Source organism: Tachyglossus aculeatus, chromosome 11 (genome assembly GCF_015852505.1).
Source record: "Tachyglossus aculeatus isolate mTacAcu1 chromosome 11, mTacAcu1.pri, whole genome shotgun sequence".
NCBI lineage: Eukaryota > Metazoa > Chordata > Mammalia > Monotremata > Tachyglossidae > Tachyglossus > Tachyglossus aculeatus.
In genome coordinates this window covers 55,393,213-55,409,387 of record NC_052076.1, presented here as the reverse complement: position 1 = coordinate 55,409,387, position 16,175 = coordinate 55,393,213, and the positions used below count along the sequence as shown (strand labels likewise).

Here is a 16,175-nt window from a genome sequence, read left to right as displayed (position 1 = left end):
CCCATGGTCTAGACCAGCTATGAGTAAGTCCATGTGCTGCCTGCGTTAACTGGAGGGATGTAACAAACTTTCCCGAATGGCTAAAATCAACTCCGAGATAGAAAATGGGCAATGCCTCAATTTAGTTCCACCAGAACTGAAAAATCACCAGAACAAGTCATCAGACTCAGTGGCACCCACCTTCCCTATCCCAAACCCATCTTCATAATGTAGTAGGTATGACTTTTATTCACTACTGGCAGACAGCGTTCTTGATTCTCCACGACCGCTCCTAAAATTCTGGGGTCTTGAACACCACTAGCTGAGCCGTAACTTTTGGGGGAGGTGGAAGGGCCCAAAAGAAGGAAAAGCCGGTGATGGCGGGTTGGGGTGGGGTGGGGGGAATATCTTGCTTCTGGAATACGACCGGAAACTCATCCTTTTAAGTTCTCTAAAGTTTTAGTACGGGAAAGGCGTGAAGGGGAATCATCGCCGAGACACTCACCTTGAGAATCTTCACAACCACCCTCTCGTTATTGGTGATGTTGATGGCCTCAAAAACTTCACTGTACTTTCCCCGACCCAGCTTCCGAACTAGTTGGTAATCGTCCTGATTACTGTGGATGGCGAGAGAGGAAAATAAGCAACAGGGGGAGGGGGAGGCGTTGGGCTGGGTTGGTTTCCCCACCGCCCCGCAACCTAACCACTTTCAGGGGCAAGGATTCTGGGGACTGACTCTGTATTAGCCACCAACGAATTACTCACATGAGAGCTGCATGAGGGCTCCCCAGTCTTGCCAAGAATCCCTTAACCTAACTCACCCCCACAACTGGAGGAAGAGGTGAAGACACGCTCCTTTGAGCCTCAGTTCCCTCATCTGCAAAATGGGGGTGAGATACCTGTTCTCCCTCCCTTCTCCGATTGTAAACCCCAGGTGCGACGGGGGCGGTCTGTGTCTGCCCTGATGATCCCGAACGGACCCCAGCGCTCAGTACAGTGCCTGGCACAGCCAATTGTCAGCTGTGTGACTTTGGGCAAGTCGCTTCACTTCTCTGTGCCTCAGTTACCTCATCTGTAAACGGGGGATTAAGACGGTGACCACCCCGTGGGACAACCTGATCACCTTGTAACCTTTCCAGAGCTTAGAACAGTGCTCTGCACATAGTAAGCGCTTAATAAATGCCATCATTATTATTATTAACCAATACCATGATTATTATGGGTGGGCGAAACACAAGTAAAGATACTTTAGCCCAGATAATAATAATAACGATGATAATAATGATAATTATGGTATTTGTTAACTGCTTACTATGTTCCAAGTGCTGTCCTAAGCACTGGGATGGATACCAGGTAATCGGGTTGGACACAGTAAAGGAACTTTAGCCCAGATAATAATAATAATAATGACAATGATGATAATGATAATTATGGTATGTGCTAAGCGCTTACTATGTTCCAAGTGCTGTCCTAAGCACTGGGATGGATACCAGGTGATCGGGTTCGACACAGTAAAGGAACTTTAGCCCAGATAATAATAATAGTAATGACGATGACAATAATAATTATGGTATGTGTTAAGCGCTTACTATGTTCCAAGTGCTGTCCTAAGCGCTGGGATGCATACAAGGTAATCAAGTTGGATACAGTAAAGGTACTTTGGCCCAGATAATAATAGTAATGACAATGATGACAATAATAATTATGGTATGCATTAAGCGCTTACTATACTCCAAGTGCTGTCCTAAGCGCTGGGATGGATACCAGGTAAACAGGTTGGACACGGTAAAGGTACTTTGGCCCAGATAACAACAGTAATGACAACGATGACAATAATAATTATGGCATGCGTTAAGCGCTTACTATACTCCAAGTGCTGTCCTAAACACTGGGATGGATACCAGGTAAACAGGTTGGACACATTAAAGGTACTTTGGCCCAGATAATAACAGTGATGACAACGATGACAATAATAATTATGGTATGTGTTAAGCGCTTACTATACTCCAAGTGCTGTCCTAAGCGCTGGGATGGATACCAGGTAATCAAGTTGGAGACAGTAAAGGTACTTTGGCCCAGATAATAATAGTAATGACAACGATGACAATAATAATTATGGTATGCATTAAGCACTTGCTATACTCCAAGTGCTGTCCTAAGCGCTGGGATGGATACCATGTAAACAGGTTGGACGCAGTAAAGGTACTTTGGCCTAGATAACAACAGTAATGACAACGATGACAATAACAATTATGGTATGCGTTAAGCGCTTACTATACTCCAAGTGCTGTCCTAAACACTGGGATGGATACCAGGTAAACAGGTTGGACACATTAAAGGTACTTTGGCCCAGGTAATAACAGTGATGACAACGATGACAATAATAACTATGGTATGTGTTAAGCGCTTACTATACTCCAAGTGCTGTCCTAAGCGCTGGGATGGATACCAGGTAATCAAGTTGGAGACAGTAAAGGTACTTTGGCCCAGATAATAATAGTAATGACAACGATGACAATAATAGTTATGGTATGCGTTAAGCGCTTACTATACTCCAAGTGCTGTCCTAAGCACTGGGATGGATACCAGGTAAACAGGTTGGACGCAGTAAAGGGCTTTAGCCCAGATAACAATAATAATGACAATAATGATAATTATGGTACGTGTTAAGCACTTACTATGTTCCCAAGTGCTGTCCTAAGCGCTGGGATGGCTAGATACCAGGTGATGAGGTTGGACACACTGTGTCCAATGTCCCACGTGGGGCTGCCAGTCTTCAACCCCATTTTAGAGACGAGGGAGGTGAGGCTCAAAGAAGGAAGGGGGTTTCTCCCCATTTTACAGATGGGGGCGGTGAGGCCCAGAGAAGCGAAGCGGTTTGGCCAAGGTCTGGCGGCAGGTAAAACCTCCTCGGGCAGGGGACCCTCCCCAGACCCCCAGTACTGAGCGGCTCAGCCCAGGTCGTGGGTTCTAATCCCGGCTCCGCCGCTTGTCAGCTGGGTGACTTGGGGCGAGTCACTTCACTTCTCCGGCCCTTGGTTCCCTCATCTGTCAAACGGGGATGAAGACTGTGAGCCCCCCGTGGGACCACCTGATCACCTTGTAACCTCCCCGGTGCTTAGAACAGTGCTTGGCACACGGTAAGCGCTTAACAAACGCCATCATCATTATTATTATGAAAGAGCCCGGGCTTGGGAGTCAGAGGTCATGGGTTCTAATCCCGGCTCCACCACTTGTCAGCTGTGTGACTTTGGGCAACTCACTTCACTTCTCTGGGCCTCAGTGACCTCATCTGTAAAATGGGGATGAAGACTGGGAGCCCCCCCATGGGACAACCTGATCACCTTGTAAACTCCCCAGCGCTTAGCACGGTGCTTTGCACATAGTAAGCGCTTAATAAATGCCATCATCATTGTGACCCTGGGCAAGTCACTTCACTTCTCTGGGCCTCAGTTCCCTCATCTGTAAAATGGGGATGAAGACTGTGAGCCCCCCGTGGGACCACCTGATCACCTTGTAACCTCCCCAGCGCTTAGAATAGTGCTTTGCACATAGTAAGCTCTTAATAAATGCCATCATTATTATTATTTGGAGTCAGAGGTCATGGGTTCTAATCCCGGCTCCACCAATTGTCAGCTGTGTGATTTTGGGCAACTCATTTCACTTCTCTAGGCCTCAGTGACCTCATCTGGAAAATGGGGATGAAGACTGTGAGCCCCACATGGGACAACCTGATCAGCTTGTAACCTCCCCAGTGCTTAGAACAGTGCTTGGCACGTGGTAAGCGCTTAATAAGTGCCATCGTTATTATTATTATTATTCTCTGGGCCTCAGTCACCTCATCTGTAAAATGGGGATTAAAACTGTTAACCCCACCGTGGGACCACCTGATCACCTCATAGCCCCCCCAGCGCTTAGAACAGTGCTTTGCACGTAGTAAGCGCTTAATAAATGCCATCATTATTATTATTATTATCCTCTGGGCCTCAGTCACCTCATCCGTAAACTGGGGATTAAAACTGTTAAGCACCCCGTGGTACCTGATCACCTCGCATTCATTCGATCGTGTTTACTGAGCGCCTAGTGTGTGCAGAACACTGGACTAAGTGCTCGTATCCCCCCCAGCGCTTAGAACAGTGCTTGGCACGTAGTAAGCACTTAATAAATGTCATTATTATTATTATTATTATTATTATTATTACTATTCTCTGGGCCTCAGTTCCCTCATCTGTAAAATGGGGATTAAAACTGTTAACTCCCCCGTGGGACAACCTGATCACCTCACATTCATTCAATCGTGTTTACTGAGCGCTTACTGTGTACAGAGCACTGGACTAAGCACTCGTATGCCCCCCCAGCGCTTAGAACACTGCTTGGCATGTAGTAAGCGCTTAATAAATGTCATTATTATTATTATCTGGGTCTCAGTTCCCTCATTTGTAAAACGGGGATGAAGACTGTGGGACCACCCGATCACCTCGCATGCATTCAATCGTGTTTACTGAGCGCTTAGTGCGTGCAGAGCACTGGACTAAGCACTCGTATCCCCTCCAATGCTTAGAACAGTGCTTGGCACGTAGTAAGCGCTCAATAAATGTCATTATTAGTATCATTATTATTATTCTCTGGGTCTCAGTTCCCTCATCTGTAAAATGGGGATGAAGACTGTGAGCCCCATGGGGACCCACCCAATCACCTCGTATTCCCCCCAGCGCTTAGAACGGTGCTTGGCACATAGTAAGCGCTTAATAAGTGCCATCATTAGTATTATTATTATTCTCTGGGTCTCAGTCCCCTCATCTGTAAAATGGGGATGGAGGCTGTGAGCCCCATGTGGGCCCACCCAATCACCTCGTAACCTCCCCAGTGCTTAGAACGGTGCTTGGCACGTAGTAAGCGCTTAATAACTGCCATTATTACCATTATTATTATTATTTTCAGGGCCTCAGCCCCCTCATCTGTAAAATGGGGATGGAGGCCGTGAGCCCCATGTGGGACCACCTCATCACCTCGTAACCTCCCCAGCGCTTAGAACGCTGCTTGGCACGTAGTAAGCGCTTAATAACTGCCATTATTATCATTATTCTCCGGGCCTCAGTCCCCTCATCTGTAAAATGGGGATGGAGGCCGTGAGCCCCATGTGGGACCACCTCATCACCTCGTAACCTCCCCAGCGCTTAGAACGCTGCTTGGCACATAGTAAGTGCTTAATAACTGCCATTATTATCATTATTCTCCGGGCCTCAGTCCCCTCATCTGTAAAACGGGGATGGAGACTGTGAGCCCCCCCCCCCCCCCCCCCTCCCCCGTGGGACCACCTCATCACCTCGTAACCTCCCCAGCGCTTAGAACGCTGCTTGGCACGTAGTAAGCGCTTAATAACTGCCGTTATTATCATTATTCTCCGGGCCTCAGTCCCCTCATCTGTAAAATGGGGATGGAGACCGTGAGCCCCATATGGGACAACCTGATCACCTCGTAATCTCCCCAGCGCTTAGAATGGTGCTTGGCACGTAATAAACGCTTAATAACTGCCATCATTATCATTCTTCTTCTCTGGGCCTCAGTCCCCTCACCCGTAAAATGGGGATAGAGACCGTGAGCCCCATGTGGGACCACCGGATCACCTCGTAACCTCCCCAACGCTTAGAACGGTGCTTGGCACGTAGTAAGCACTTAATAACTGCCATTATTATTCTCCGGGCCTCAGTCCCCTCATCTGTAAAATGGGGACGGAGACTGTGAGCCCTATGTGGGACCATCTGATCACCTCGTAACCTCCCCAGCGCTTAGAATGGTGCTTGGCACATAGTAAGCACTTAATAAATGTCATTATTATTATTATTATTATTATTACTATTCTCTGGGCCTCAGTCACCTCATCTGTAAAATGAGGATTAAAACCGTTAAACCCCCCCCCCCCCACCGTGGGACCACCTGATCAGCTCGTATCCCCCCCCCCAGCGCTTAGAACGGTGCTTGACACCTAGTAAGCGCTTTATAACTGCCATCATTATCATTATTATTATTCTTCTCTGGGCCTCAGTCCCCTCATCTCTAAAATGGGGATGGAGACTGTGAGCCACATGTGGGACCACCTCATCACCTCGTAACCCTCCCCCCTCAGCACTTAGAACAGTGCTTGGCACGTAGTAAGCGCTCAATAACTGCCATTATTATTATCGTTATTCTTCTTCTTCTCTGGGCCTCAGTCCCCTCATCTGTAAAACGGGGATGGAGACCGTGAGCCCCATGCGGGACCACCTCATCACCTCGTAACCTTCCCAGCGCTTAGAACGCTGCTTGGCACCTAGTAAGCACTTAATAACTGCCGTCATTATCATTGTTATTCTCTGGGCCTCAGTCCCCTCATCTGTAAAACGGGGATGGAGGCCGTGAGCCCCATGTGGGACCACCTCATCACCTCGTAACCTCCCCAGTGCTTAGAACGGTGCTTGGCGCGTACTAAGCGCTGAATAACTGCCATTATTACTATCATCATTATTATTCTTCTCTGGGCCTTAGTCCCCTCATCTGTAAAATGGGGATGGAGACCGTGAGCCCCATGTGGGACCACCCGATCACCTCGTAACCTCCCCAGCGCTTAGAACGCTGCTTGGCACGTAGTAAGAGCTTAATAACCGCCATCATTATCATTACTCTTCTCTGGGCCTCAGTCCCCTCATCTGTAAAATGGGGATGGAGGCCGGGAGCCCCTTGTGGGACCACCTCATCACCTCGTAACCTCCCCAGCGCTTAGAACGCTGCTTGGGACGTAGTAAGCGCTTAATAACTGCCATTATTATCATTATTCTCCGGGCCTCAGTCCCCTCATCTGTAATATGGGGATGGGGACCGTGAGCCCCATGTGGGACCACCCGATCACCTCGTAACCTCCCCAGCGCTTAGAACGGTGCTGGGTACGTAGTAAGCGCTTAATAACTGCCATTATTAGTGTTATCATTCTTCTCTAGGCCTCAGTCTCCTCATCTGTAAAATGGGGATTGAGGTTGTGAGCCCCATGTGGGACCACCTCGTTACCTCTTAAGCGCTTAGAACGCTGCTTGGCACGTAGCAAGCGCTTAATAACTGCCATCATTAATGTTATTATTCTTCTCCGGGCCTCAGTCCCCTCATCAGTACAATGGGGATGGAGACCGTGAGCCCCATGTGGGACCACCCGATCACCTCGTCACCTCCCCAGCGCTTAGAACGGTGCTGGGCACGTAGTAAGCGCTTAGTAACCGCCGTTATTATCATTATTCCCTGGGCCTCAGTCCCCTCATCTGTAAAATGGGGACGGAGACCGTGAGCCCCATGTGGGACCACCCGGTCACCTCGTAAGCTCCCCAGCGCTTAGAACGCTGCTTGGCACGTAGTAAGAGCTTAATAACCGCCATCATTATCATTACTCTTCTCTGGGCCTCAGTCCCCTCATCTGTAAAATGGGGATGGAGGCCGGGAGCCCCTTGTGGGACCACCTCATCACCTCGTAACCTCCCCAGCGCTTAGAACGCTGCTTGGGACGTAGTAAGCGCTTAATAACTGCCATTATTATCATTATTCTCCGGGCCTCAGTCCCCTCATCTGTAATATGGGGATGGGGACCGTGAGCCCCATGTGGGACCACCCGATCACCTCGTAACCTCCCCAGCGCTTAGAACGGTGCTGGGTACGTAGTAAGCGCTTAATAACTGCCATTATTAGTGTTATCATTCTTCTCTAGGCCTCAGTCTCCTCATCTGTAAAATGGGGATTGAGGTTGTGAGCCCCATGTGGGACCACCTCGTTACCTCTTAAGCGCTTAGAACGCTGCTTGGCACGTAGCAAGCGCTTAATAACTGCCATCATTAATGTTATTATTCTTCTCCGGGCCTCAGTCCCCTCATCAGTAGAATGGGGATGGAGACCGTGAGCCCCATGTGGGACCACCCGATCACCTCGTCACCTCCCCAGCGCTTAGAACGGTGCTGGGCACGTAGTAAGCGCTTAGTAACCGCCGTTATTATCATTATTCCCTGGGCCTCAGTCCCCTCATCTGTAAAATGGGGACGGAGACCGTGAGCCCCATGTGGGACCACCTCATCACCTCGTAATCTCCCCAGCGCTTAGAACGCTGCTTGGCACGTAGTAACCGCTTACTAACTGCCATTATTACCATTATTATTATTATTTTCTGGGCCTCAGTCCCCTCATCTGTAAAATGGGGATGGAGACCGTGAGCCCCATGTGGGACCACCTCATCACCTCATAATCTCCCCAGCGCTTAGAACGCCGCTTGGCACGTAGTAACCGCTTACTAACTGCCATTATTACCATTATTATTATTATTATTTTCTGGGCCTCAGTCCCCTCATCTGTAAAATGGGGATGGAGACCGTGAGCCCCATGTGGGACCACCCCATCACCTCGTAACCTCCCCATTGCTTAGAACGGTGCTGGGCACGTAGTAAGCGCTTACTAACTGCCATTATTACCATTATTATTATTATTTTCTGGGCCTCAGTCCCCTCATCTGTAAAACGGGGATGGAGGCCGTGAGCCCCATGTGGGACCACCCCATCACCTCGTAACCTCCCCAGCGCTTAGAATGGCGCTGGGCACGTAGTAAGCGCTTAATAACTGCCATCATTACCATTATTCTTCTCTGGGCCTCAGTCCCCTCATCTGTAAAATGGGGATGGAGGCCGTGAGCCCCATGGGGGACCACCTCATCACCTCAAAACCTTCCCAGCGCTTAGAGCGGTGCTTGGCACGTAGTAAGCGCTCAATAACTACCACTATTATTACTGTTAATGGGGGGTGGGGGTTTGTTATGATGGTATTATTTAGTTTCTTTACCCCCATCCGGGGAGGTGCGCCTCATAGTCCCAGTAGTCCCGGCTCCTCAGGCTGTTGACCTCGGCGTACACCCGGGCCCTGCTCCCGGCCGCCGGGCCGGGCATGGCGGACGCGCGGGAGGGAGGAGGGAAGGCGGGGAAAGGGAAGGGAAGAGGGACAGGGAAGGAGGACGGAGGAGGGCACCGAGGGCGGCGGCGGCGGCTCAGGAGGCCGCGGCGGCTGAGGAGCCGGCTGAGGAGACGGCTGAGGAGACTGAGGAGGACGACGACGACGGCGGCGGCGTCGGCGACGGCGGCCGGGGGAGGCAACCCGGAAAAGGGGCGGCCGCCGCCAAGACAGGCCGCCCCGACCCGGAACCGACCCCCGCCCCCGACCCACCGCGCCCCCTGCCGCGCGGGAGGACCCGCCACACCCCCACCCTTCCCCGCGCACCGCGCCTGCGCGGGCCGCGCGGCCCCCTCCCACCCCCACGCCGCCCGTTCCTTCATTCATTCATTCATTCAGCCATCATCATCATCATCATCATGAGGATGGGATTTGTCGAGCGCCCCCTGCCGCCGGGGAGGACCCGCACCGCCCCCCACCCTCACTCCGCCCGTTCGTTCATTCATTCATTCATTCATTCATTCATTCATTCATCAATAGTAATAATAATAATAATAATGAGGATGGGATTTGTTGAGCGCCCCCTGCCGCCGGGGAGGACCCGCACCGCCCCCACCCTCACTCCGCCCGTTCATTCATTCATTCATTCATTCATTCATCAATAGTAATAATAATGATAATAATAATAATGAGGATGGGATTTGTTGAGCGCCCCCTGCCGCCCGGGAGGACCCGCACCGCCCCCACCCTCACTCCGCCCGTTCGTTCATTCATTCATTCATTCATTCATTCATTCATTCATCAATAATAGTAATGATAATAATAATAATAATAATAATAATAATGAGGATGGGATTTGTTGAGCGCCCCCTGCCGCCGGGGAGGACCCGCACCGCCCCCACCCTCACTCCGCCCGTTCATTCATTCATTCATTCATTCATTCATTCATCAATAGTAATAATAATAATAATAATGAGGATGGGATTTGTTGAGCGCCCCCTGCCGCCCGGGAGGACCCGCACCGCCCCCACCCTCACTCCTCCCGTTCATTAATAATAATAATAATAATAATAATAATAATAATAATAATAATAATATTTGTTGAACGCCCCCTGCCGCCCGGGAGGACCCGCAGCCCCCCACCCTCACTCCGCCCGTTCATTCATTCAGAATAAATATGTACACGTAAAATAAATAGAGTAATAAATCCGGACAAACATATATACATATACACAGGCGCTGTGGGGAGGGGAAGGAGGGGGCTCAGTCTGGGAAGGCCTCCCGGAGGAGGTGAGCTGCCAAGTGGGCTCCCGCCCGGCCAGCCCGTGCCCCCTGTTTCATTCATTCAGTTGCATTTCTCGAGCGCTTACTGTGTGCGGAGCACTGTACTAAGCGCTTGGGAAGTCCAAGTTGGCCACATCTAGAGACGGTCCCTATTCAGTACCTGTTCTAGAGAAGAAGCGTGGCCTAGTGGCAAGAGCCCCGGCTTGGGAGTCATTCCTAAACCCGGCCCTGCCGCTCATCCGCTGTGTGACCTTGGGCAAGTCACTTAACTTCTCTGTGCCTCAGTTACCTCATCTGTGAAATGGGGATTAAGACTGTGAGCCCCACGTGGGACAACCTGGTTATCTTGCATCTACCCCAGTGCTTAGAACGGTGCTTGGCACATAGTAAGCACTTAACAAATACCATCATTATTATTATTATTCCCCCTCCATATTATTATTATTACTATTATTATGTGGCGTAGTAGATACAGCACAGGCCTTGGAGCCAAAGAGTCATGGGTCCTAATCCCTACTCTGCCACTTCTCTGCTGTGTGACCTTGGGCAAGTCACTTAACTTCTCTGTGCCTCAGTTACCTCATCTGTGAAATGGGGATTAAGGCTGAGCCCCACGTGGGACAACCTGGTTGTCTTGTATCTACCCCAGTGCTTAGAAAGGTGCTTGGCACATAGTAAGCACTTAACAAATACCATCATTATTATTATTATTCCCCCTCCGTAGTATTATTATTACTATTATTCTGTGGCACAGTGGATAGAGCACAGGCCTCGGAGCCCAAAAGTCATGGGTTCTAATCCCAACTCTGCCACTTCTCTGCTGTGTGACCTTGGGCAAGTCACTTAACTTCTCTGTGCCTCAGTTACCTCATCTGTGAAATGGGGATTAAGGTTGAGCCCCACGTGGGACAACCTGGTTGTCTTGTATCTACCCCAGTGCTTAGAACGGTGCTTGGCACATAGTAAGCACTTAACAAATACCATAATTATTATTATTATTCCCCCTCCATATTATTATTATTGTTATTATTATTATTATTATTATGTGGCGTAGTGGATAGAACACAGGCCTTGGAGCCAAAAAGTCATGGGTTCTAATCCCGACTCTGCCACTTCTCTGCTGTGTGACCTTGGGCAAACCACTTCTCGTCTCTGTGCCTCAGTTACCTCATCTGTAAAACGGGGATCAAGTCCGGGAGCCCCATGTGGGGCATGGGCAGCGTGGCTCAGTGGAAAGAGCCCGGGCTTGGGAGTCAGAGGTCATGGGTTCGTATCCCGCTCCACCACTTGTTAGCTGTGTGACTTTGGGCAAGTCACTTCACTTCTCTGGGACTCAGCTCCCTCATCTGGAAAATGGGGATGAATCAATCAATCATATTTATTGAGCGCTTACTGTGTGCAGAGCACTGTACTAAGCGCTTGGGAAGTACAAGACTGGGAGCCCCCCGTGGGACAACCCGATCACCTTGTATCCCCCCCAGCGCTTAGAACAGTGCTTGGCACATAGTAAGCACTTAACAAATACCAACATTATTGTTATTATGTCCAACCTGATTAGCTTGTATCCACCCCAGTGCTTAGTACGGTGTTTGGCACATAGTAAGCGCTTAAAAAATACCAACATTATTATTATTATGTCCAACCTGATTAGCTTGTATCCACCCCAGTGCTTAGTACAGTGCCTGGCATAGAGTAAGTGCTTAACAAATACCAATCAATCAATCAATCAATCAATCAATCGTATTTATTGAGCGCTTACTGTGTGCAGAGCACTGTACTAAGCACTTGGGAAGTACAAGTTGGCAATATACCATAATAATCGAAGGGAGTCGAGGTGAGTGCCTTTGCCCTGGGCGCTTTTGGGAAGTGCCCGGAGTGGGCTGGGGCACAGGAAAGTAGGAAATGGGGAGAGGATAGCAGTGGAAGGGAAGGGGTTCATTCATTCATTCAATCGTATTTATTGAGCGCTCACTGTGTGCAGAGCACTGGACTAAGCGCTTGGGAAGTCCAAGTTGGCAACAAAGAGAGACGGTCCCTACCCAACAGCGGGCTCACGGCCTAAGGGTTCATGAGCGTGGCTCAGTGGCAAGAGCGCGGGCTTTGGAGCCAGAGGTCATGGGTTCAAATTCCGGCTCCGCCAACTGTCAGCTGTGTGACTTTGGGCAAGTCACTTCACTTCTCGGGGCCTCAGTTCCCCCCCTCTGTCAAATGGGGATGAAGACTGTGAGCCCCCCGTGGGACAACCTGATCACCTCGTAACCCCCCCAGCCCTTAGAACAGTGCTTGGCACATAGTAAGCGCTTAATAAATGCTATCATTATTATTAATAATAATAATAAATATGATTGCATGAATGAACGAATCTGTGCCCTTCAAGCGAGCACTTGATATTCACCCCATCCTCACCACAAATAAATTATGTACGTCGCTGTTACTTATTTTAATGTCTGTCTCCCGCTGTAGACTGTCAGCTCCTTGCGGCCAAGGGATACGTCTACCACTCTCCCAAGCATTTGGTGCAGTGCTCTGCAGAGAGTGAACGCTCAGTAAATATGATTGAATGAATGAATGAACTTCTCCGTGCCTCAGTTACCCCATCTGTAAAATGGGGATTAAGACCGTGAGCCCTAGGTGGGATGGGGATTGTTTCTAACTCAATTATCTTGTATCTACCCTAGCGCTTAGTCCAGTGCCTGGCACAAACACCATAAACAAACGAACAAAAAAAAAAAACCCTAGAATCAGATTGCTTCCCTCACCGGCAGATGACAAAATCTGGAAGATTTGGGAAGAGTACAGTACAACAATAGTGAAGCAGCGTGGCTCAGTGGAAAGAGCCCGGGCTTTGGAATCAGAGGTCAAGGGTTCAAATCCCAGCGCCACCGATTGTCAGCTGTGTGACTTTGGGCAAGTCACTCAACTTCTCTGGGCCTCGGTTCCCTCATCTGTAAAATGGGGATTAAGACTGTGAGCCCCCCCCCGTGGGACAGCCTGATTACCTTGTAACCTCCCCAGCGCTTAGAGCGGTGCTTTGCACATAGTAAGCGCTTAATAAATGCTATCATTAACAATAATAATAATAATAATAATAAATACGATTGAATGAATGAATGAATCTGTGCCCTTCAAGCGAGGACTTGATATTCACCCCGTCCTCACCACAAATAACTTATGTACGTAGCTCTTACTTCTTTTAATGTCTGTCTCCCGCTGTGCACATAGTAAGCGCTTAATAAATGCCATTATTATTATTATTATTAGAACGGTGCTTTGCACATAGTAAGCACTTAATAAATGCTATATTTAAAAAAATCCTCTCCTTGAGGACCTTGAAAGGGAAAGAGGCCGGGAATCACGTCCTAGACTAGGATTCAGGGTTTCCAAGCAAGGTGGTGGCAAGCTTACAAGTAATTAACACTTAGAGCTCAGGACACATGAATCTCAGCTTGAAAATTCACTGAGGTCAAGGGTCATACCTTTCACCTCAGCTGAATTCTCCTAAGCACTTAGTTCAGTGGCTTGTATACACTAGGCGCTCAATTCCTGGGCATTCCGGGGAATGACAAAGGGGAAAACAAGAGAGCTCCCTGCCCTCCAGAAGTTTACAGTCTAAAGGAAATCCTGCTTTTCCTGTTCCCTGGGCCAGAGGAGTCCCGCTGGGGGACAATTGCTTCTTGGATTCTGCAGGCTATAAAACCCACCGCCTGAAAAGTTTTTCTGGGCCTTTCCTAAGAGGACTCTGTTAGAATAATAATAATAATTACAGTATTTTGTTAAGCGCTTACTACGTGCCAAGCACTGCTCTGAGCGCTGGAACAATAACTGTGGCATTTGTTAAGCGCTCAGTATGTGCCAGGCTGGGGTGGATACAACTAGATTGGGTTGGACGCAGTCCCTGGCCCAAGTGGGGCTCACTGTTTCAATCCCCGTTTTTCAGAGGAGGAAACGGAGGCACGGAGAATAATAATAATAATTTTGGTATTTGTTAAGCGCTTACTATGTGCAATGCACTGTTGTAAGCTCTGGGGAGGATACAATCAATCAATCGTATTTACTGAGCGCTTACTGTGTGCAGAGCACTGTACTAAGCGCTTGGGAAGTACAGGTTGGCAACATATAGAGACAGTCCCTACCCAACAGTGGGCTCACAGTCTAGAAGGTGATCAGGTTGTCCCACGAGGGGCTCACAATCTCAATCCCCATTTTACAGATGAGGGAACTGAGGCCCAGAGAAGTGAAGTGATTTGCCCAAGGTCACACAGCAGACAGGTAGAAATGATGTGACAACCACAGTTGTTTACTTTATGTTATGAGTGAGGGGCAGGACTTTTGCGGGGGGGCGGGCAGAGGAGACGCAGAATCCCTTGACTGCTGTGTGACTGTGGAATAGTCACTTAACTTCACTGGGCCTCAGTTTCCTCCTCTGAAAAAATGGGGATGAAATACCTATTCTACCTCTCCCTTAAACTCTGAGCCCCAGGTGGGCCCGGGACTGTATCCAATCTACCCCAGTGCATAGTACAGTGCTTGAGATATTCATTCATTCATTCATTCAATCGTATTTATTGAGCGCTTACGGTGTGCAGAGCACTGTACTAAGCGCTTGGGAAGTACAAATCAGCAACACATAGAGACGGTTCCTACCCACAGTCTAGAAGGGGGAAACAGACAACAAAACAAAACAAGTAGACAGATATTACTGAGCGCTTACGGTGCGCAGAGCCCTGTACTAAGCGCTTGGGAGAGAACAATGTAACACTATAACTGAAGCATTCTCTGCTCACAGTGAGCTTACAGTCTAGAAAGGAGACAGGCATTAATATAAATGAATAAATGACAGATATGGACGTAAGTGCAGTGGCGCCGGGCGGGGAGGATGAATAAGGGGAGCAAGTCAGAATGAGGCGGGGAATAGGTGGCCGGAGAAGAACAGACCGTGTGAGCTGGGGTGTAGTGGGAGAAGAGAGTGGATAATCAGGAGGGAACGAACTGAATGAAGGCCTTAAAATCAATGGTGAGAAGTTGGTGCTTGATGCTTGGAGAGATGAGCAATTTTCCTTCGAGCCTCCAGCTGGGCCGGATGTTGGCAATAGCTTTCCCAACACAGCTACTTCAGTTCGTCCAACAGGCATAAACAAAAGAAGAAATAAAACCATCAAGTAACATTCTCTGACTGGGAGTAATCCAATAAAAACTTATTTATTATTATTATTGTTGTTGTTGCTATTATATTTGTCCAGCGCTTACTATGTGCCAAGCACTTTTCCAAGCTCCGGGGTAGGTACTAGAATATCAGTTTGGATCCGGTCTCTGTCCCACACGGAACTCAGAGTCTAGGTGGGGCGGGGGAGTAGGATTTAATCCCCATTTTACAGATGAAGAAACTGAGGCACAGAGAAGTGAAGTGACTTGCCTAAGGTCACACAGCGGACAAGTGGTGGAGTTGGAATTAGAACTCAAGACCTCTGATTCCCAGGCCCGTGCTCTTTCCACTAGGCCACACTGCTACTGGTTGATTTGCCTTCCTCACCAAATCCGGCCCAATTAATCAATCAATCGCATTTATTGAGTGCTTACTGTGTGCAGAGCACTGTACTAAGCACTTGGGAAGTACAAGTTGGCAACATATAGAGACAGTCCCTACCCAACAGTGGGCTCACAGTCTAAAAGCCCAACCACTTTCTCCTCCGTTTCCCTTAGCTACCAACCTCCCGTAAACTGTCACTGTAGGTCAGTGGATGAAGAAGCAATCAAACAATAATATTTTATTATTACCGGCCCGGGAGTCAGAAGGACCTAGGTTCTAATCCCAGCTTTACCACTTGTCTGCTGTGTGACCTTGGGCAAATCACTTAAATTCCCTGGGTCACAGTTACCTCATCTGTAAAATGGGGATTACGACCGTGAGTCCCAGACTGAGCCCCCTTTTTCCTCTCCTCTTCCCCATCCCCCCCCGCCCTACCTCC

At 48.9% G+C, this 16,175-nt stretch overlaps 1 protein-coding gene across 5 annotated transcripts in view; it reads right to left on the bottom strand.

The window, feature by feature from the left end:
* The window catches only part of CSNK2A2 (casein kinase 2 alpha 2), a 40,443-nt gene extending 31,430 nt beyond the window's left edge, over nucleotides 1-9,013 (bottom strand). For 4 of the 5 annotated variants that reach the window (XM_038753460.1, XM_038753461.1, XM_038753462.1 and 1 more), the window contains exons 1-2: nucleotides 8,821-8,924; nucleotides 485-596 (exon numbers count right to left, since the gene is read on the bottom strand). In XM_038753460.1, coding sequence (XP_038609388.1) covers nucleotides 485-596; nucleotides 8,821-8,924 — 216 coding nt within the window. Of the gene's footprint in view, nucleotides 1-484; nucleotides 597-8,820 lie in introns of all 5 variants that reach the window. The other variant, XM_038753464.1, reaches the window with a different exon arrangement.
* Nucleotides 9,014-16,175: the final 7,162 nt, after the last annotated feature.